The 22,440-nt window shown below is 48.1% G+C and overlaps 2 protein-coding genes across 5 annotated transcripts; both read left to right on the top strand.

Annotated features, from left to right (window-relative positions):
* The first annotated feature begins 205 nt into the window (after positions 1-205).
* On the top strand, positions 206-5,653 carry Dis3l2 (Dis3 like 3'-5' exoribonuclease 2). Its single transcript, XM_032434943.2, has 4 exons — positions 206-2,041; positions 2,558-3,968; positions 4,372-4,491; positions 4,559-5,653. Exons 1-4 carry the CDS (start codon positions 337-339, stop codon positions 5,292-5,294), a joined length of 3,972 nt encoding a protein of 1,323 aa, XP_032290834.2. The 5' UTR covers positions 206-336; the 3' UTR covers positions 5,295-5,653.
* Positions 5,654-6,193: 540 nt separating this feature from the next.
* On the top strand, positions 6,194-22,141 carry dikar (CECR2 histone acetyl-lysine reader dikar). Of its 4 annotated transcripts, none has more exons than XM_070208496.1 (10): positions 6,194-6,285; positions 7,296-7,450; positions 7,508-7,596; positions 7,664-8,355; positions 8,937-9,116; positions 10,240-11,517; positions 12,885-13,022; positions 13,546-13,670; positions 13,742-18,151; positions 18,332-22,141. In XM_070208496.1, exons 2-10 carry the CDS (start codon positions 7,423-7,425, stop codon positions 20,950-20,952), a joined length of 9,561 nt encoding a protein of 3,186 aa, XP_070064597.1. In that variant the 5' UTR covers positions 6,194-6,285; positions 7,296-7,422; the 3' UTR covers positions 20,953-22,141. The 4 variants fall into 4 exon arrangements, with proteins under 4 accessions (XP_070064597.1, XP_070064594.1, XP_070064595.1 ...); XM_070208493.1 differs by having other exon boundaries at positions 12,429-13,022; XM_070208494.1 differs by lacking the exon at positions 6,194-6,285 and adding an exon at positions 6,385-6,404 and having other exon boundaries at positions 12,429-13,022.
* The last annotated feature ends 299 nt before the right edge of the window (positions 22,142-22,440 follow it).

Genomic DNA, 22,440 nt, shown 5'->3' with positions numbered 1-22,440 from the left:
TGTCAAACAACAATAAAGTATACAGCATTTATATTAATCAGAATATCAGAAATGTTTTATGCTTGTTACCACCCATGTTAAACCTCAATTAACACTCATTTTTGGAATTTACTGTCAGCTATTGTTCGCTTAGAAGCTTACTTCCATATCGTAGTAAATTTGTGACGTTTTGTGCAAAGTGAGCAAAGCACGTGCGCCACCCTATGCGGGGAGCGGGCCACTTTACTCAATCGAATGTGTTTGTTGTCATAGCATGTGAAATACGCTGCAAGATAAACAAAAACAAGTATTTTTTAACAAAACCGTTTTGGTGCAGCAACAATAACTGTTTTAAACATGTCAAAAACGTCGAGCGTAGGGAGCTTAGAAAGTGCTGTAACGGGTCCACCGCTTCAACCATCGATACGCAAAATGCCACATGATACTGAAACGGATTATCCCAATGCCATTGAGCTATTGCGCCAGCGCTCGCAGCGTCTGGCGACGCGCCTGCAGCAAACGCAAATGGAGATGTCTGCCAAATTGCCATCAACCACGGACTATCCCATCATCGAGCAGAAGGCCAATCAATTTATGCGCAACTATGTCTCGCAGTCGCAGTTGCAGTTGCAGTCGCTGCCGCAGCAGCGTTCAATGCCAGTGCTAAATGCTGCTGCCACAGCATCTGCCACCGCCACTGCCACAGTCAGCGCCACTGTCCAACATCGTCAGCTGCAGCAGCAACAGCAGCAGCAACAGCAGCATTTGCCTGCCGCAGCTTTATCCATGCCGATGCCGATGGCATCCTATCCATACCCCATGCAATCCTTTATGCCGGTTCACATGCAGCTGCAGTTTGCCGCCCAGCTGAATGCGACAACAGCTGCCGCGGCGCAGCCTCAACAGCAGCCGCATCTGCAGCAGCAGCAGCAACAGCAGCATCTGCAGCAGCAGCAACATCTGCAGCAACAGCAGCTGCAACAGCAGCAGCATCTGCAGCAACAGCAGTTGCAGCAGCAACAACAACAACAACAGCAGCAGCAACAGCAGCCGCCGCAGCAGCAGCAGCAGGAGCTGAAGAAGAAACGCAAGTCACGGCAAGCCCTTAACGGCGAGGTGGATGCCCTAAAGGATCTGGTCTATAAGCTTATCACTGTCAACCCGGATGTGCGAGCCTATGCCCAGCAGCTTATCAAGCAGAGCGAGGTGCTCGGCCAGTTGGAATGGCTGAATCTGTCGAATGTCTGCAGGCCGCCAAGACCTTATATCAGTCCAGCACTGCGAGCGCTTGCCAGCGCGCCCGGCATGCCGCCGGTGACGCAGCACGGCCGCATTGATGGCGGCATGGATCCGACGGGTCAACCGCAGCAGCAGCAGCAACAGCTGCCGTCTACACTCTCCGGCATAATGCGCGCACCCAGACAAGCCCAGCCACAGCCGCCGGCTCAGGGCCAGGCCATGACGCAAAAGCGTCTTGGCGAGATTTTGCGCACTCGCCGCGACTCGGATCTGTCCAGCACGAGCACCAGCACCAGCAGCAGCAGTGCAGCCGCATCAACCACTCTGCAGCAGCAACAGCAGCAGCAGGAGAACTCTGGCGGCCAATCGCCGCGCAAGCGCAATCGCAACCGCAAGAAGCGCAACGACAAGAACACGCCCCGTTCCCTGAAGACCGAGCTGGAGGCAATGCGTAAATATATCAACAAGATCGTACAGCAGCATGTGGGCGCCGAGCAACTGCTGCCGGCGGAGCTGAATTTCAAGGGTGATTTCGAGGACTTGGAGTCGCACGCCAGACGCCTCGTGCAGGCTGGCTATGGACGCATTGTCGAGGAGGAGATACGCGTGAATCGCAAGAACAATCGCCAGGCCTTTATCACCATGTCGACGGATCGCGAGGCACTGGAGCGCGATGGCATCGTTCTGTTGCCAGTGGCACGACGTTATGCCTTCGAGGGCGACACCGTGCGCGCCTTTGTCTTGAATGTGGGCGCCGTCGTTACCAAGACAATGGATTCCGCAGCCGGCGGGATTATTGGTGGCAAGGCCTTACTGTCAATGGGTAAGTCAAGGTTAATCGGTTAATCTCATTCAATTTACAATCTGTTTTTTTTTATCGTAATCTCTGAACTTGGGTTTAGATATTTAAAATCGAGAGTGTGAATCGCGTCAATCATTCAGTCAGTTCGTCACTCAAATTTAAATTCCTATAGTTCATTATAATTATAATTATAATTAGCAGTTAGTAGTCAATCAATAAGCCATCCAATCAATCAGTCAATCAGTCAATTAATAAGTCGTCAGTCAAGCAGTCAGACAATCAATCGCGAGTCAATCAAGCCATCGTGTCATCCATCAGTCAGTCAATCAATAAATCATCCAGGCAGTCATTCAAACAGTTAGCCAATCCATCAATCACTCAGTAATCAATCACTGTCAGTCAGACCATCAGTCGGTCAATCATCAAGTGAGTCTATCACTTAATCATCACTTGCTAGTCCGTCAATCAATCAGGCAGTAAAACAGTCAGTCTTTCCATCAGTCAACCAATCAGCTGCTAATACTATCCCCGTTGCAGGTGAGGATGAGGAGCTCTCGGAGGAGACAGAATCACAGGACTCGGATGATGACAATGTGGCCGTAATAGCCTCGGACAACTGCCCCAAAGCGTTTGTCATTGCCATTGTGAAGCAAACGGAACTGCGACAAATTGTGGGCAACATATCATTTACGAATCCCACCAAGCTCTGCGACGAGGAGCTCTTTTACAAATTTCGACCATTCGATTTACGCATGCCCATGGTGTACATACCGCAGGCCAGCTGCGCGGCACACATCGGCAACAAGCAGCCGGACGAGGTGTGCGGCCTGCTCTATTTGGCGCACATTCTGGAAACGGATTGCAATGGCCATTGCATTGCGGAGCTGGTGCAGCCCGTCGGCCGTGTGGGCAATCTGGACGATGAACTGAAGGCCATACTCTTTCATAATAGTCTGCGGGATGTGGTGCCCTTTGAGGAGCGCTTCAATCAGATGTACGCACAATCTGCGCCGCCTGTAACTTCTCAAGATTTGGTGAATCGTCGGGATATGCGCAAGAGCTGTGTCTTCACGATTGATCCCCTGACGGCGCGCGATCTGGACGATGCGCTCTCCATTGAGCAGCTGGGCGAGAATGTGTTTGAGGTCGGGGTGCACATCTCGGATGTCTCACACTATTTGCAGGAGAACAGCGAGCTGGACAACATTGTTAAGGAGCGCTCGACATCAATTTATTTGGCCAACGAAGTGATTCATATGCTGCCGCAAACGCTATGCTTCCGATGCTCGCTGCTGCCCGGCGAGGATAAGTTCTCGTTCTCCGTTTTTTGGCGCATGGATGGCGATGGCAATCAGCTGGACAAGCCCCAGTTTACGCGCTCCATCATGAACTCGTGCACACAGTTTGCCTACGAGCATGCCCAGAAGATAATTGACAATCCCCGCGAGCGTTTCACCGACGTCGACTTTCCCAACATCCTGAACGGCTTCACGGTCAACGATATCGTCAAGCGTGTCACCTGGCTGCACGGCATTGCGTGCAATATGCGCGGCAAACGTTTCGATAACGGCGCCCTGACCATCAACAATGCCAAGGTGCGCTTCAGCCTCGATCCGCTGACCGGCGAGCCGATGGGCTTTGAGGTGGAGAAGCAACGCGAGGCGAATCACATGATTGAGGAGTTCATGCTGCTGGCCAATCAAGCGGTGGCAAAATTTATACACGATGCCTATCCCAAAATAGCGGTGCTGCGCAATCATCCGCCGCCGCTGACCAAATCCCTCAAATCGTTGCGCGAGAAACTGCTCTCCCAGGGCTTCGATCTGGACTACAGCTCCTCGAAGGCTCTGCAGGCAAGCATGCAACGCTTGTGCAGCGAGGCCGCCGATCCCATTGCCATGTCCGCCTGCCTAAGCCAGCTGCTGATGAAGCCTATGGCGCGCGCCACGTATGTAGCCTAGCCAAATGGCGTCTGTTATACCCTGTACTAACTGAAAATTGCTAAAAAGAAAGGGTAGTGTGGTTTTCAGGAGACAGCAGGAGGCTTGTTCGAATCCATACTATATACATATTATTTTTTGAGTCCGAAACGTAGCTAATCCCATTGCACCAAGTTTGGTTCGATTTAAAAGATCGATAAGCCATGTTAATTCGCCATCGATAAATATCGATTTACAGTTTTTGAGAGCTTCCCTCATATAGCCTTAACTTAAGGAATATTCATACAAATATCAGAAGTTCTTTGACAGTTCACAGATGAGTACAGGGTATCTGCTAGCTGTGCACACCCACTTGTTAATTATCTATATCTTACTCTCTCTCTCTCTCTCTCTCTCTCTCTTCGCTTACAGTTACTTTTGCAGCGATGGCAAGACAGAACCGTCTGATCTGTGGCATTACGCCCTATCCATACCCATCTATACGCACTTCACCAGCCCCATTCGACGTTATCCGGATGTTATGGTGCATCGGTATGAATTACTCCGATATATATATAGATTACTCTACCAACTAACAGTGGGCTGTCTTCTATTGCAGTCTGCTCGCCGCCGGCTTGAACTACTGCGCCGCACCGGAACGCACTCCGGATGAGCTGCATCATCTGACCAAAGTGGCCAATGAGCGTAAATATAATGCCAAACAGGCGGGCGATGATTCCAGCAATTTGTTCTTCAAGCGCTATGTGAGCAATCGCCAGGTGATTTACATGCGTGCCGTTGTCATGGAGATCTTCCAGCACATGATGAACGTGGTTACCCTGGAGTCGGGTCATGTCATTGCCATTAACTATAAGATGCAACGTGTTCTCATCGATACGCATAACGCACCCAATTTCATACTGGTCGCCGAGCGCAACATGAAGCAGACGCCATATAAGCTCCAGCTGCTGTCCGTGGTGCCCATCCGGCTGATTATATGGGATGGCAAGCTAACGGGATTTTTGCTGACTGCCGATCAACGTCAGAAGGGGCCCAGCATGGAGCATTCGGGCGTAGTGTTGCGTAAGGACAACAAAAAACAGCAACAGCAACAACAACAACAACAACAACAGCAGCAACAGCAGCAACAGCAGCAGACGGCGGCAAAATCGACTAAATCGCCCAAAAATGTACACTTAAAAAATGCTCAACAGCAGCAGCCACAGGAACAACAACAACAACAACAACAACAACAACAGCGTCTGCGTCGACAGCAACAGCAGCAGCAGCTGCAACAGCAGCAACAACAACAGCAGCAGCAGCGTATGTTTGCCTTGCGCAAAAACAGTTCGTAAGCTCAATGAGAACAAACAAACAACATAAACAAAAACATAACATATAACAGCAAGTACACCCGATTATGGACAGCAGGCGGGCAGGAGCCCACAAAAGACCGCATTTACATGTGCAGGCATTTTCTATTTTCTTTTTTTTTACGTTGCTGTGCGTTTTCAGCTCAATTTCAAACACAACGAATCGAGTATAAATTGCCCGCGACTTGTGTGTACTAAATGAATTATCGATAATTGACCAAGTTGCAAACTTTGATGTCGATTTGCAATCGAGAAAAAAAAAATAAGCGAAAAATCGAAAAAAAAAAAAAAAAATTAACAATTTCTTTGGTCCATATATTTAAAATTTGAGTCTAAATTTACAGTTGACAAAAACAAACTACCAACAAAGCACAACAAATCCGACCTTGCATTTTAAGAGAGCAAAGAGAAACGCAAATTTAATATACCCCATCTTGAACCGGACCAGGCTGTTAATGGAGTATGTTAACTAACACTTTTTGTTGCACTTTTAACGAAAAGTTACTTGTTGTTGTTATTCGTTGCACAGTGTTGCATGTTATTTGCAGCACAAGAGCTAGATGGTATTATGAATATTGTGGCGACACCTTGCGAAAATTGAAAGAAGTTAATCATGCTCGCATAGAAAAAGAATTCAAATTTATTAAACAGCAAACTCCTTCAGCTAACAGTGAATGCAGGCCGTTTGCATATAATAGTAGACTTGATTGAAAACGAATTAATTATGCAAGCCAAAGAAAACTTGTTCAAAATTACCACTGTAAGAAAGTTTTTCATTAAATTTTTATATTATAAAAATTAAAATAAAATATCACGTTCGAAACGATAAGTCGATACGAAATCACATCACTAATATCGATACTATGTAACAGCCCAATGGAGAGCATAACAGTGCCACAGTTTGGGCAATATTGGCTCTTCTATTGTAACATTGTTCACAGTTTGAGCCGCATTGCTTAAATTCTGTCGTTCGGTAAGGTTGATTCGTCCATTAATTATATTTATATGTGGAAAAGAAGGCAAATTAAGTAAATACCGAAATGTTAGCGGCCAGCAGTTAAGCCCCTTAAGTGTATACAACTGCTGAAAAATGTAACTCAATATTAATATCAAAGCAGTTGTCATCAACCAATTGCGTGCTTCACTGTTACGGCAAAAGGAAAGCGCAAATGAAAAAATATATACACACAGCCAGAGGCAGCAACGGAGCATCGCAACAAGACACTGTCGCAGGCGGCGCATGCTCGAAGGGCGCTGCTGTGGCATCAGATACGCCAAAATCGCGCCTAATTTGTTGAAACATTTATCAAACGTGCTGTCTGTGTGTGCGTGCGTGTTCGTAGAAATGGCATATTAATTATAAAAAGAAAAAAAGTGCAGACATCAGGCCAAATAACGGCGCAGCGGTGGCGGGGGTACGAAATCATCGACCAGCCAAGAAATCAACAGTGCTGTGGAAAAAAGTGAATAGCACAACTAGCGCTACGCAACACTGGCTGCATATAGCCGTCCCACTCCCGCCCATGCGGGAGGCAGCGCGTTTGTTTGTGGGCTAGTTTATTGGCCATCTGTTTTGATTTTCTCTTCGTAAAATTAAGCGCGCGAAAGGAATGCGCGTGTACTTTCTTACTCTCGCCAAAGGCAACAGTGTGGGTGTGCTCTGTAAATGTATGTGTGCGTGTGCGTGTATCGCAATTTACTTCGCGCGCGCTTTTGATAATTGATAAGCTCGTGTTTGTTTGTGTATCTCAAACAATTCGACAATAACAACACACACACACACACAACACTCACACACACACACACGCACACATGTTGCACACACGTTTACATTTTTGCCGCCATTGAGATAGCGTACATGAGTTTAGTTATTGTTCTTATACCCATGCAAAGGGTTTAGTTTACCAAACACACATTTATTGGATCTTATTTACCATTATCTATTTAATACTCATTTCTTGTATTTTACGTCCTTATGCACAGAGTTTGTCAAGCGAATGTAAACAAGCAACAACTGGGAACGACCAGAAGGCAACAAGCAACAAGCCCAGGAATTGTTTTAATTTATTCTTGCAGAGAGCCAAGTTTCTAATACACAAAGCATACATAAATGGTTTCTACTTTCATTGGCCTATTGGGTAAGCAGCCGGTCCCATATATCGAATATATTAATAAATCAGAAATTTCTTCCCCAGACATACAATCATGGTGGGAGATACCGTGTATTTCGCATTTCTGTTCATTGTTTAGTTCCGCCTTCGATTTGCCCGACATTGATATAGAGGTCTGTTCTTTATCAACACACTTTCCATTGATTTGTATTACATGCAGTCTGTGTCTGTGTTTTGCAGGATCTCGAATCGGCGCTGCTCTCCGATGGTACCAGCGATGAGGATCAAGTTGCCTTAGTGCCCGAATTAATTGTACGCCTGCTGACCGGCTGCGATGCGCTACAGTCGGTAGCCAATGAGATAACACACAGCAATTATCAGATGTTTTTGCGCCGTTTCCTGCGCCAACAGTGTCGCCTGCATCAGACAGAGAATCACTTTGATACGGACATTGACTTTCAATCGCTGCCGGTGCGTAAGCGTCTACAAATTCTGCACGATCTGTGCCATTTTCGCCTGGACTCTGTCGATGTGCAGGTCATCCTAAGCAACCTAGAGGCGGACAGTTTGCGCGTTGAGCCGCTCGGCTACGACGCCAAAAATTCGGGATATTGGTATTTCTACGGTACGCGACTCTATCGCGAGGATAAGGCGACAACAACGGCCACTGCTTCCGGTTCGGGCAAGTCAGCCGCTGCTGCTGCTGCGCTCTCAAGTAGTGGCGCCGGCTCTGGTGGCCATACGATCCTAGGCGGCAACAGTACCGTCTGGCAGGTCATTTGTTTCACCGAGGAGGATTGGCAGAATTTGGCAGCCAAATTCAAGACCTCAACGAATGGTAAAGAGCGCGAACTCTTCCAAATACTGGATGAGAACTTTCTGCCCAAGCTGCCGCAGCTGTTTCGCGAACGTGAACGTCTGAGACGCAGAAAGTAAGTGATTAAAGCTGCAACTAACTGTTGAACACGTAGAACTTTCGCTTTAAGATCAAGTCCTTTATGTAAAGAAACTAAATAGCTTTGATGTATTCAGTTATCCAATTGGGAAATCCAAAACAATGCGAATACTTTTATGCAATAGATTAAAGTTTTGTTGCGCCTCAAGTAACACATTGCAAAAGACATATTCGACATCAAAGAGTATACATATTCTTACATAGTTACTTAGTTTTTGAGTTAGTATATAAATATCAAGCTTCATATTGTATAAATATGAATAAGTTGCTACAGTCTTCAATGAAAGGAGCGATATGTCAGGCTAACATGGTCACAGTTTGTCAAGAACAGAATATTTGTGAGAGGGGCTAGCAGAAGTAGCTTGGAAAGGAATCTGTATCGTAGTTTAACTATATTGCCATTCATATTAATATTTACATATAAGGGCTACATAACGTAGCTATGCGATATAATGTCTGAATATAAGGCAGATTTGGCAGCCCTCTTATTTTAGATATATATATATGCAATTGTATATCCGTTCTAATAATTGAATGTATTTTGTATTCATTACACAGATTGCTGCAAGTGCGCAACTCCAGTCGCATACGTAATCTCGCCGAGCTCAAGGCGCGCCAGGAGGAGGAGCGTGTTAAGCGCGAACGCGAACGTGAACGTGAACGCGAACGCGAACGTCGTGAGCGACAATATTCAGCTCATTTGGCGCCGCCGGCGGTACAGCAGCGCTCACGCAGACGGTTAGCACGTCCAGTATTATAAGCAGAGAGCCAGAGAGAGGGCGGACAGCATTTCACAATCATATATCACACATTGAGAACAACGACAACAACAACAACAACAACCACAACAAACACACAGACAACAACAACAAACAGAACAATTCAAGCACACGCACATCTATCTAAAGCATATTTTGTTTTTTTTTTTTTTTTTTTTAAAAAAGTTGCTGTTTAATTTGATTTACAAATTGATTTGTTTTTCTACTCTTTTTAATTTTCAATTGTTTTCACTTAAACAAAATTTGCTTGCAATTTGTGTTTGAAGAATTGTCATTAAGAAACAGAGAGAAAAGAAATACAAAGCATAAAAAAAGAAAGAAAATATCACATTCTCATCGACGCTTAACACAGGCTGCCGCCAGCGAGAGACTGAGAGAAACTGGACCAAATATTGAAGGAGACGAAACAGCACTTAATTTGAGTTTTGCCCATAATTTAATTTTGTGTGCGACAAACAATTGGTTGGATTTCGTTTTCAAAAAAATAAAAACTATAACACACAATATGAACAATTATGTAAGCATGCTTTTTAAATATTCCTATATTTGATATAATGCCAATTTATTATACCTTGTTTATTTTTTTATTTTTTTTTTTTTTGATGAATATTATTATTGTTATTTAGCATATGTTGTGGCACCTCATTCATTCAGTTATCATCGAAACAAAAACAATTTAACGCAGACTTTCATATAAAATCCAGCGATCGCTCGAAAACTAGATCTTTTTTTATAATCTAATTAATTAAAAAACATTTTGAAAAGCCTTTCAAGGGATTAACTATTATTATAAACCAAAATAGATTATATTTTTATTTGTTATTTGAATTGGTAATTAAAAAAACCCTTGAAATTCGTATATTATATTCTCTACAAAAAAAAAAACTACGAGAACAGTTTCTTTAGACTTCACATTCCATTTAAACATTTCATTTGCGCGTTAGTCTTAAGCGATTTCTACTGTACGTGTGACATTAATTAAGCTTGTCGTAACATTTCCTGTGTTTTGTCAACCATAATTAACCATTATCTGCTTTTGCTCTTTTCTCTTTCTCTCTTTCTTTTACTACCTCTCTCTGCAGTTCTCAATCGACCTCAACGGCTAGCGGTATTTCAACTTACGCAAGCTCCCTCAGACGTACAACAACAACTAATTCGAGCGAATTTCTGTGCCACAGGGAAACCTTTTGTCTATCGCCAGAAGACGATGACCAAAACGACGACGAGGAGCCGAATCAAGAGCAACAGCAACAACAGCAACAATTAGCGCAACAACAACAACACGAGCAACAACAACAGCAACAAGAAGAAGAGGAACACGAGCAGCAGCAGCAAGAGCAGCATTTAAACGCTGTGACAGCAGCTGGTGATAAATTCCGTTCACCGCCACCGCCGCCCAGAGAAAAATCACAAACGCCAGCGAAATTCAAGAGCAAGAGCCACCATCATCATCATCATCATCATCATCACCACAAGAAGAAAAAGTCTGGCAAGAAGCAAAAGAAACGCTCACGCGAGCGTCGCGATCGAGAACGGGAACGAGATCAACATCATCATTATCATCACCATCGACGGCGTCATAAGCATGCGTCTGAGACAGACGAGCACTGCGAGGACACCAACAACAATAACAACAACGAGCAAAGCAACAACAGCAGCAGCAGCACAACAGTTGCTCGCAGCCACAAGCGACGCCACAGTCGCCAGCAGCAGCAGCAGCAGCAACAGCAGCAGCCGCAGCAGCAGCAACAACAGCTGGAACCGAGCCCAGAGACGCACGAGCCGCAGCTGCTGCACGCCGCGTCGCTGAGTCCCGAGGATAAGGAGAACTTTTGCCGACAGCTGCAATTGCTGGATTCAAATTCGGCGGCCATTGCGGTCGCCACAAGCATTGCGAACCTGAGCCTGCCCTCGCCTGTGGCGCATGACAGCGAGGAGCAACTGCAGCCAGCAGAGCCAAACACAGCACAGCCAGTGGCTGCCAAGCGCGAGGAGCAGATGGCGCCAGCGGCCAATGTGAAGCTGCCCGGCCGGCAAACCAACAATTCACTTAGCTCCCTAACGGGCAACATTTTTATACCAACTGGCGGCAACGCGTCCGCCCACCAGCAGCAGCAACAGCAACATAGCAACAGCAACTCCGCAGCCGAGACGACGGCACGGTCCAAGAAACAAAAGGCCAGTGTGAGCGCCGGCAGCTCCGGCAGTAAAGCGGAACGCAGTGCCAGCAAATCGGAGGCGCCGGCGAAAAGCAAAAAATCAACGGCGGCTGCAGCGCCCTCCTCGGCCGCCTCCAGTGCCTCGTCGTCCAGCAAGGCGGAGCGCTACAGCAGCGCCTACTCCGACAAAAGTGCCGATGAGTAAGTCTCACTAACTAACTAACCAATTAGACTAGACAAAACATAGCACTGCACACACTCTTTATGTTAAATACTAACGCAAGTATCTCAAGATCTTCCGAAACTCAATTTCATATTTGTAAACACGCTGTAAAAACTATCTTTAACCCAACATATCATACATTTTGTTTAGACAGTACAAATATATGTGGCAAGTCGTCCAGCGGAAATTCTACCTTTAAAGAGCTTTTGTCTATCCGTATCACCTGTCTGTTCATTAAGAACTCGACTCTATGTGAAGCTAGACTGGGAAAATTTGGTTTACATGATTTCCATTGCTGCAGAAAGTACTTAAGCATAATCCGATTGACAAGTTCTATAGTTTATACAGGAGTTCACGGTTCGAACTTTGTAAAAACAACTTGTGAATAAAATATTTTTACCAAACTTACCAGTCATATGATTAATTCACATAAAAGTACTATATAATCAAAAGTATATAGTTCAAAGTGAAGCAAAATGCTGAAAAGAAAGAAAAAAAACCAGAACTTTATTGAATGAAAAATTCTAGAAATATAACAATAAATAAAATAGGGTACTAAGCTTCGGAAAACCAAAGTTAATATTATTTTTATAGAGCTTAACAAAGTACTCTTCATTTATCTCGTAATTGTAGTTTGTATTTCGTTATTGTCTGCATGTCTATAGAACCTACTCTCCTTCTACCTTTGCACTCTTCTTGACTAACCGACACATCATATTTCATTAAATTGTATATAATATATCAATTGATTAACATTTTATTACCCATTGTTATTGTAAACTTTTGTACCTACCAAAACGAACAACCAACCAAACAACCAAACAACCAACCAACAACATATTGACTGTTCATCATAATCGTAAAAAAAAAACATACCAACAAAATGTAGCCATGTAAATAGTAACAACCGTAGCAACAGCAGCTTTAACAACAACAACAACAACAACAACCACCACCACCACCACCACCACCATAAGCACGCGTCGCACCACAATCACAACAACAACAACAACAACAACAATCACAACCACTCAACGCCGGAAGCAACAACAACCGCAATAAAAACAACAACGTCGCACGGAGTAGCCCACACACCTTCACACAACACCCATCACACGCACAACAACACCCACTTTCATAGTCATATTAACAGTAATAAACATAAATCTCACTCCTCGACAACAACAACAACAACAACAACAAACCTAACCAGACCCATAACACACAATCTAACAACAACAACAACAACAACAACAAACCCAACAACAATCACAACAACTTCAACAACAGCGAAAGCAAACAACAATTCAACGTACAACTCCTCAAATCATGCGAATATTCTTAGCTTTACCGAAACGGAGGAGGTTCTACAAATCGGAATGCACAAGGTGCTCGTCTATGTCAAAAATCATCGGGATGCATGGCCCTTCATGGATCCCGTTGAGGAGGATATTGCGCCGCGCTATTACTCAATCATTAGAAGGTAAACTATAGCCATATAGATGTAATAAATACCAATTGATTTATCCTGACGCATTCTCTGAAAGGTGACAATAGAGCTTCGATGTGGATTGTCTGCTTGTCAGACTAGCTAATGAGAGGTCGCCAATTCTAATTGCATTTTCAACATTATTCATTAAATCGAATTTCATGAAGTTTAATATACATCATTACTCCGAAATAATAAATAATCTAGATGTTGGATCCATAAACCTGGGTGCTTCACATCTTTTCCAATTGTTGCACTCACATTCGAATAGGCTGCACTTTCTTAGATCTAAAGCGTTTCGGGCAAAAATTGTTTCGGTCACATTGAACAGAATTTTTTTATTGCCAAAAGGTTTTTAAGCCCAACCATTTTTTCTATATAGCCCAAACCGAAGACTAGTTGGGTGTAAGCTTTAGTTCAGTATAAACGAAAAGATTAGAACTCGCTTGGTTCAAATCCTGATATATAAGTATATCGAGAACTCAATTATTTATCAAATATTTCTCATATTCTCTAGGCCCATGGACCTGCTCAAGATGGAGGACAAACTGGACAGTGGAGAGTATCACAAGTTTAGCGAATTTCGCAATGATTTTCGCTTGATTGTCAACAATTGTCGTCTGTACAATGGCCACAACAACGGTATTGATTATCTCGTTGCATGGTATCTATATAAATATATATCATTAACAACATTTTCAACCCACCAACAGAGTACACGGAAATGGTCAACAATCTGCAGGAAGCCTTCGATAAGGCAACAAAAAAATATTTCGATAATCTCTCCGAGGACGATGATGATGATCCGAATTTAAGTTATCCCGCCGCTGATTCCAAAATGAACGTCTTTCGCGAGAAGTACTTCAGCAAGAAGGCGAAAGGTGACGAGGAGAAGGAATCCTCGGCGAACTCTGCGTCCAGCAAGCGTCTGCAGGACAGCAGCGTCGAGGAGGGGCACCATAGCGACACAGAGGAGCCCGCGGAGGCGACAACACACGCGCAGAAGCGCAAGCGCAAGGAGAAGGATAAACGACGCAAGAAGAAAACCAAAAGCAAAGCGGACAGAAGCAGTCACAACGATGACATGGACACCGATGAGGAGGACCTGGAGCCAGAGCCACCACCGCCGCCGCCGCCGCCGCCAGCAATGAAAAAGAGCAAAAGCAACAAAGTACTTAAGGAAAAAGACAAGGATAGGGACAAGGACAAAGAGCTAGCTGGTGGATCCTCAGGCAAACGTGGACGCAAGGCCAAAGGCAGCAAGTCGTCGCAGGGCCAGGCAACCAGCTCCTCGAAGCCCAACACCAAAACACAAAAGACCAAAAAAGCGGGCAAAAAGTCAACGCCCGAAACGGAGCCAGAGTCGGAGCTAAGCGAGCCGCCGCCGCCTAGTGAGCCCGAGTCTAGCGACGATGATGAGCTGGCCTTGGCCAAGGTCAAGTCCCTGGTGAAGCCGACGGCGCGCACAATCGCGGCACAAAAAAAGAAAATGGTGCCCGCCGAGTCGAAGGTGAAGACCCCAACGCCCGTCAAGCGTCAGCCAAAGAGCAAAAGAGTTGGACGCGGTCGCGCCAAAGCCGATCGGGAGCTGGCCGAACTGGACGACGATGACGATAGTCTACTGTACGACATCAATGCAAAGAAACAGCTGCCGCCAACAGCTGCTGCGGCGCTGGCTGAATCCGCTGCAGAGCTGGAGGAAGATGACGAGGACAATGACGATGCGGACGACGATGATGATGATGCGTCCAGATCGCGCAGCATGTCACCCTTCAAGGTGGATCTGCACAAGAAATACTCAAAGAGCGCACTCAACGATGATCTCTCCGAGCTGCTGACAACTGTCAAGAAGGTGACCAGCGCCGAGACCTCCAAGCTGAGCGCACGCCACGAAGGCGACAAGTCCGACCAGGACTCGGAGTCGGACTTTATGCTGCTGGGCGCCAGCTGCCACAGTAGCTCCGATGAGCGGCGGCGCCGCCCACCCTCGCCGGTGGCCGTCAAGCGGGGCAAGAAAATCGAGACGTCGCTAGTAAAGAAGGAAAAGGAGCGGGAGAAGAAAAGCCGACAAGACAAAGACAAAGACAAAGAGAAGGATAAGGACAAGGATAGGGACAGGGATAAGGAAAAGTCGCGCAGTGCCAAGCACAAGAAGAGCTCAGCGGAATCAGCGGCTGCTGCAGCCGCTGCTGCCGAGCAAGCAGAACTGGAGATGTTGTTGCCATTCATGGACAAATACGATGTCATCAAATATCGACGCAGTCGCGCCGCGCAAAGTGGCTCCACCAGTGCAACCAATTCGCTGGCACCCTCCGAGGACTCCAAGTCGACGAGTGTCAAGAGCGTCTCCACAACCAAAAAGAAACGCGAAAATACCATAGAGCCGGCTGCGGAGCATAAACGTGGACGCAAAAGCAAAGAGCAGAAGCATCCAAAGGAATCGAGTCTAAACGACAAAGCGGCTGCCAAGCAGGAGAGGAGCGAGAAGGCGGAGGAGAAGTCCGTGGAGAAGGCCAAAAAAGCAGAAACGCCAAAAAACGTTGAGAAGCCGCCGCGGGAATTGACGCCGCCGCCGCCGCCGCCGCTCGCAAAGACCTCAACGACGCCGGCGCCAGTTGCTCGGACAGAGCTGGCCAGCGGCAAGGATGCGGCCAAGGGCAGCGGAAGTGCTGGCGCCAGCAGCAATGCCAAGCCGAAGGAGAGCAACGTCAAGGCAAGCAGCAAGAAGCAGAGAGCCGATAAGCAAATGCCGCCGCCGCCAAAGCCCGCCGAGAAGACAACAGCGGAAAAGGGCGCCGGTCACAAAAAGCTGACCGGCAAAAAGGCGGCGGCAGCCGCGGCAGCTGCACAAAAAGCGGCCCCCAGCAGCAATACCAATCTGGAGGCGCTCGACGTGGAGACGGAGCAAACGCTGAAGGACATCAATCGCTGGCTGGAGCACACGCCGCGCTTCTCTGAGTTCAGCTCCGCCAGCAATTCGCCCTCGCGCTACAATCTGCTCGATGACTTCGACTCGGCCATTGGCAGCAAACTGGACGCGGCCGACTTTAGGCGACCCGTCGCCCTGGCTGCGCCCAAGGCGGAACTGGTGCCCACCAAGCTGGCAGAGGCGCTCAACGAGCTGGTCAGTGAAACATCGGCGAGCAAGACGAGCGGCAACAAACTGGACGCGGATACTTTGCCCACGGCCAGCAGCGTGAGCAGCAGCTGCGGCACGCCGCCGCATTCGATGCACTCGGGCAACTCCATAGGCAGTACCTCGGCGACGGCGGCTAGCTCGAGCTCCGCCTGCTCCAACAACTCTACCTTATCCGCGCAGCAGCAGCCAACAGCAGCAGCGCCGCCCGTCGCCGCGGCTCCGCCCACAGCAGCAGCAGCAGCAACAATTGCGGCGGCAACCGCCCCGCTCGTCAAGCCAAAGGAGCCGAGCAGCACACAGCTGTTGCTGAATCCGCCGCCGCCGCCGCATATTAAGCAGCAGATGGCCAAGGAGGCGAAGCGCAAGTCGCTCAAGGAGAAGCTGGCGGCCAATGCACAGGCGCAGCAGGCCAAGGCCAAGGCGAACGTGATGCGCACCATCGAGCGACTGCAGCCGGGCAAGACCAAGGGCAATCTGATACAGAATGTGGTTGGGCCAAAGGCGGATGAGCTGGAAACGCTGCTCTGTCCGGTGGTCAGCAAGTCCAAGTCAGAAGCCAAAAATGCGCTCATCACCGAGTGCAGCGACACGGCACCAAAGCTCAGCCTGGGCACGGTCATTAAAACGCAGGACTTTGCGCTGGGCAAGACACTGGAGGAGCTGGCGAACCAGCAGCAGGAGCACGATCCGGAGCCCAAAGAGCACAGCAGCGCAGAGGAGTCAGCAGCGGCCACAACGCCTACCAAGGAGACAATGCCCAAGCCGTTCGAGGCGCTGCTCGAGCTGAGCAAAGCCAGTGAAATGGCCTCGAAGGCGGCCGCCTCAGCCGAGACCAAGGAGAAGCCGAATCTGAGTGCATGGCTCAAAGCTTTTGGCGGCCCCAAAGTCAACAAGAAATCCACCAGCGAGGAGGAGAAACCGCCAACGACAACACAGTCACAGCTGCTGGCTCAGGATGACGCCCGGGTGGCGCCACCCGCCCATTCGCCCGCCGCCGGCGATACGAACTTTTCGCTGCCCGTGGTCATGCGGCAGCGCAAGCCTAGCACTGGCAGCACGAACTCGGAGCGCAGCTCATTCAGTCAGGATCCGGACTCGCCGCGAATAGCCATCGATGAGCGTTACGGTTCCTATGCGGCTGGCTCGTATACATCGCCCATCTGCGCCTCGCCCATCGGCGCCTCGCCCATTATGGTGTCGCCCAAGCCGAACGATGACATGGGCAAGCCGGCGTCACCGTATACGCTGAATGGCGCCATCAAGGTGGGCTTCTATCAGGACACGACGACCAAGAGCAGCCCGGATAAGAGCTGCAGTCCGCGCGAAATGAACTCGCCGTATCCGCAATATTCGCAGCACATTTACTCGTCGGCATCATCGCCAAATGTGTCCACGCCCGAGCTGAGTGGCACTTCGCCTTATGGTGGCGGCAATAGCTATAATCCGTCTGGTTCGGAGGCGTCCAAGACGCCAGCCTATTCCTCCACCTCGCCACTGCCCATCTACGATCAGTACAAACAGCCGCGCTCCCAGGAATCCGACTACAACTCATCGATGAGCCCCAGCACGCCCAATCCGCATTCACCCTACCAACAGCCGCAGAGTTCGCCCTACACCACGCCCCATTCGACGCAGCCTTCGCCCTATCACGCCCAGTCGCCCTACCATCAGACCGCGCAATCGCAGCCTCAGTCACAGCAGCAGCAGCAGCCCTCGCACAGCCCTAATCCTCAGCAACAGCAGCAGCAGCAGCAGCAACAGGCGCTCAGCCCAATGCCCAGCAGCGTGGATTCGCCTGCCTCCTCGGCGGCCACACAGCCGCCCACCCCGCTGGCACAGTCACCGGCCGAGCAGCAGCACTCGCCGTACCAACAGCCTGTGCTGTCGCCCTATCAGCAGCAAGTCGTGCCGCCGCCGACGCCTGTGGTGCCGGCCCCAGTGGCAACGAGCCAACCAGCTGCAGCACCTGTGGTGCCTTTAACAGGTAAGTTTACCCCAACCCCAGCAAATAGTCGCTGCTCCGACTTACAGTCTTAAGCAAAGCATCAGCAATACATTTTTAAAAGTTCCACGCGTTTTCCGCAGATGAAAGTGAATTGTCTAAAGAAACTTTTTAATTGTAGTCCAATCATAGAAACATGTCTAATCCAACTTCTCCTTCCAGCAACAATGGGCAACAATGGCTATGCACCAACGCATGACAACTACCAGCAGCAACAGCAGCAGCAGCAGCAGCAACATTCTTTGTACAATCCGGCAACGCTGATCAATCCGCTACCACCTGCTGCTTCCGTGGCGGTATCCACAGCGACGCCTGTTGTGGCTAAGGCTAACAACAATGATTGGAGTCTGGGACACAGCCTGCTGCCGCCTAACCTAGCCACGAATCAGGTCACACAACAACAGCAACAACATCAAAATCAACAGCAGCAGCAGCAGCAACAACAACAGCAGCAGCAACAGCAACATCAGGCGCTGGCTCATCAGCAGCAGCTGCATGGCATGAAGCCCAAATATCCAACCTATGCACAATATCAGTCGACAAATGCGGCGGCCAATGCAGCAGCAGCCGCAGATGCTGTTGACAGTCAACAACAACAGCAGCAACAGCAACAGCAGCAACAGAAAATTGTGCCGCCCAGCTATGGCAGCGATATGGCCACTTTTATGCAGCACCAAATGCAGCAGCCCGCCAAAACTGATACGTTGATCAATCCGTTGAAGCGAGCTAACGAGGATTACAGCGATGTTGCTGCCAGCAAACTGACCAAGCTGGACGAGAATCATGTGCAGCAGCAGCAGCAGCAATTGCACACAGCAACACAGCAGCAGCAGCAACAGCAGCAACAGCAGCCACCGCTGCTCAATAAGCAACAGCAAATGTTCAATAGTTTTCTGGGCTCCATGGCCTTTAACAAGCAGCTGGGCACCATAGCGCCAGATAAGGCATTCGAAATGTATAATCGCGCGGCGGCTATGGGTTTTCCCAAGGACTTTGCCAAGGACAATAGCGTCTGCAACATGCAGCAGCAGCAGCAACAGGCAGCAGCCAACAAGCAGCAGAGCACTCAGCAGCAGCAGCAGCAACAACCGCAGCCGCATTTGACACAGCTGCAGCCGCCGCATAATCTGAATTATCAGCAGCAGCAGCAAAAGTTGCCGCTGCAACAACAGCAACAGCAGCAGCAGCCGCACAAGCCGCTTAACTATGGCAACAATAGCAACAACCTGCAACAGCAGCAGGCACAGCCCGCACAGCAACAACAACAACAACAAGAGCAGCAGCAACAGCAACAGCAGCAACAGCCACACAATGCCTACCAGCAACAGGCGCAGCAGCTCAACCACAACTATGCACCAGCAGCAGCTGCTGTTGCTGCTGTGCAACAGCCGACATCTGGCAAGCCCGCGGCAACACAGGCTGCTGTGGCGTCCAATAGCGACAACAGCAACATGTTGCACCTGCCGGCGCATCAGCATCATCTCAGCCAGACGCATCATCTGGCTGCCTACAATAAACCGACGCCGCCGCCGCCGCAAACCTACAACAATCCCTTGATGCACACGTTGACCGAGTCCATGTTGGCCTATCCGGTTAACTATTTTGATAAGAATATGCCGCCGGCGGCGCATATGTACAGTGCGTCCAGTGCGGCCACAGCGTACGGTAATCCCGCCCAGCAGCTGCCCGGCAACTATGTGCCCGGCAGCAACAATGGTGCGCAGCCCTCGCCACAGCAACAACAGCAACAACAGCAGCAGCAGCAACAACAGCAACAACAACAACAGCAACAACAACAGCACCAACAGGCTGCAGTTAGCTCAGCGCCAGCTGCTGAGGTCAAGGCGCCTGCTAAGCGTGGACGCAAGAAGAAGGCGACCACAGTTGCAGCCGAGGCAAATGCCAAGCAGCAGCAACAACAGCAACAGCAACAACAGGTCACAGCACAACAGCAGCAGCAACAACAACAGCAGCAGCAACAACAGCAGCAGCAGCAGCATAGCCAACATAGCCAGCAGCAGGCCATGTCGCAGTACAACATGCCACAGATGCCCACAGCTGCCGCGGCACACACTCAGGTGCTGCATCAGGGTTTCCAGCTGTATGCGGGTCTCAAGTCAGGCGGCGTGGCATCGCCAGCGGCTGGCACAGCAGCAGCAGCAGCTGCCGCTGCGGCAGCAGCAGCTGCCTCGGCTGGCAGCGCAACGGGCAGCAATCAGACGGCAGCAGATGCGGCTGCCATCTCGCTAAAGACCTCCACGGGCGGCATGGTGCCGGGCAGCGCCTTCAACTTTGCGCCCACGCCCAGTGCGCTGGGCTTGTATGGCGATCAGACAGCGGCAGCGGCGGCTAGCAGCTATTTGGATCAGTTCCGCGATGCGCCGAATCCCTACTATATGCCGCCGGCGCCGGCGCATAGTGGAGCCGCAGCAGCAAATGCCGCTGGCAATGGGTCGGACAAGACACAGAATCCATTGAATACGGCCGCTGGCTCCTATCCGTTTCTGGCTGCAGCGCATCCATCGACACGGGCCGCAGCTGCCGCGGCGGCATATCCCTTTGCGGCCACCCAACTGGACCCCAATTCGCAGCTGTACCAGCAATATCTGCGACGCGATGACTTCCATGCGCGCATGATCTTCAATCAGAGCCTGCTGGGCGGCCCGGCTGCCGCTGCTGCCGCGGCCGGCTATGGCCAACCACCGCCGCCGCCGGCTGCTTATCGACCCTCGGCTCTCGGCATGACCAAGCCGTATGATATTAATAGGCAATCATGGTTTTAGCAGTACGCCAGTGCCGCCAATGTGGACCTGCAGGGCGACGATCTGAATGCGTCGTCTACGGCGGCGGCGGCGGCGGCAGGGACGGCAGTGGGGGCGGCGGTTGTTACAGCAGGGGGCGTGGCTGCAACAGCAGCAGCTGCAGCGACAGCGCCTGCAACTGTGGCAAATGCACAGCATTAAATGCGATTGGTTTCAACAAGAGTTTTCAACGTGTGCTAAAACCGAACTGGGAGCGTTTTATAATTTGTCCTGATAATATATATATATGTATATACACATATATATATGTGTGGTTATGTATGCTGACTCGAATTCTAGTCTAATAGAATCGCGATGATTGTTTTGATTGTGTGTGTGTGTGTGTCCCCCTAACTCTCCCCACTCAACCATGTCCCAATTTACCCCCATTTCCTGCCTTTTTCACACCATTTTGTGCAATGTTCTAAACTTTCAAACGTCGCCCAGGTTTAGCACAACGTTCGCAACTAACATTTTAGATGCATCGTTTTTTATTTGGATAATCTTAGTTTAAAGTTTTTCTGTTAATGACAAATCTATACAGGTAATTGTTTATATAAAAGTTAATGGTAGTTAAAAGAAGAAATCTAAGCGGAAACAAAATGGGAAATCGATGAACACGAATGATTCTAAGAATTGTTTCAATTGCTTCCGACTATTTGTAAGCCTTTAGTTTGCAGAATTTAACTAAGCGTATTAATTGTAAATTAGCTATTATTATTATATTATATTATCTTATTACTAAGTATATAACGACTATTTACTATATTATTAGTTTTTATATGAACGTGCAGCGGGTAATTTGTTGATATATTTATTAATATAATCCAAGAAAAGCGAAAAGCGGCAAACATTTTCTTTAGTTTGTAATAAGCCAAGCGCGCAAGTTGTATAAACTTTTTGTTAAATATGCTAAGTAAACAGTACGGTCTAAACTTAAATCCAAAAATAAATGTACACACAACACACACCCATACTCATACACACACATTATATATATATATATCAACATATATATATATATATTTATAGCATACTCATTGCATGTGCAACATTCCGCCATGATTCAAATTTATTTTCCGATTTCCTCAACCCATTTTCGCTGTACATACATAAAAAAAAAAAGAAACAACTAAAAAAAGTTAAAACTGTTACGTTTTTCACATAAACATCTCAAATTGTAGCTTTAAATGCTGTAAAAACAAAAACAAAAACAAAATTCTATGTAATTTCAATGCAAATGCAAATTTATGAAAGGTAAATGAAAAATGTGTCTTAGTCGCTATTAAAATAAAACGAAACAAAAACAAAAACAAGCAGAAACGCATCAAAAAGGAGTAAAAAAAAAGGAAATGTAAAATACAATTTAAAGAGAAGAGCCCTTTAAAAAAAAAACACAAATACAATAAATCTAATAATTAATTAAGTTGTTAACGCTTATGTTTTGCAAAGGTAAATTTTTAAATTTTA

The sequence above is a fragment of the Drosophila virilis genome, chromosome 3 (genome assembly GCF_030788295.1).
Source record: "Drosophila virilis strain 15010-1051.87 chromosome 3, Dvir_AGI_RSII-ME, whole genome shotgun sequence".
Taxonomy (NCBI): domain Eukaryota; kingdom Metazoa; phylum Arthropoda; class Insecta; order Diptera; family Drosophilidae; genus Drosophila; species Drosophila virilis.
Note: the sequence above shows the minus strand (reverse complement) of the source record. Positions and strands in the feature narration are given on the sequence as shown.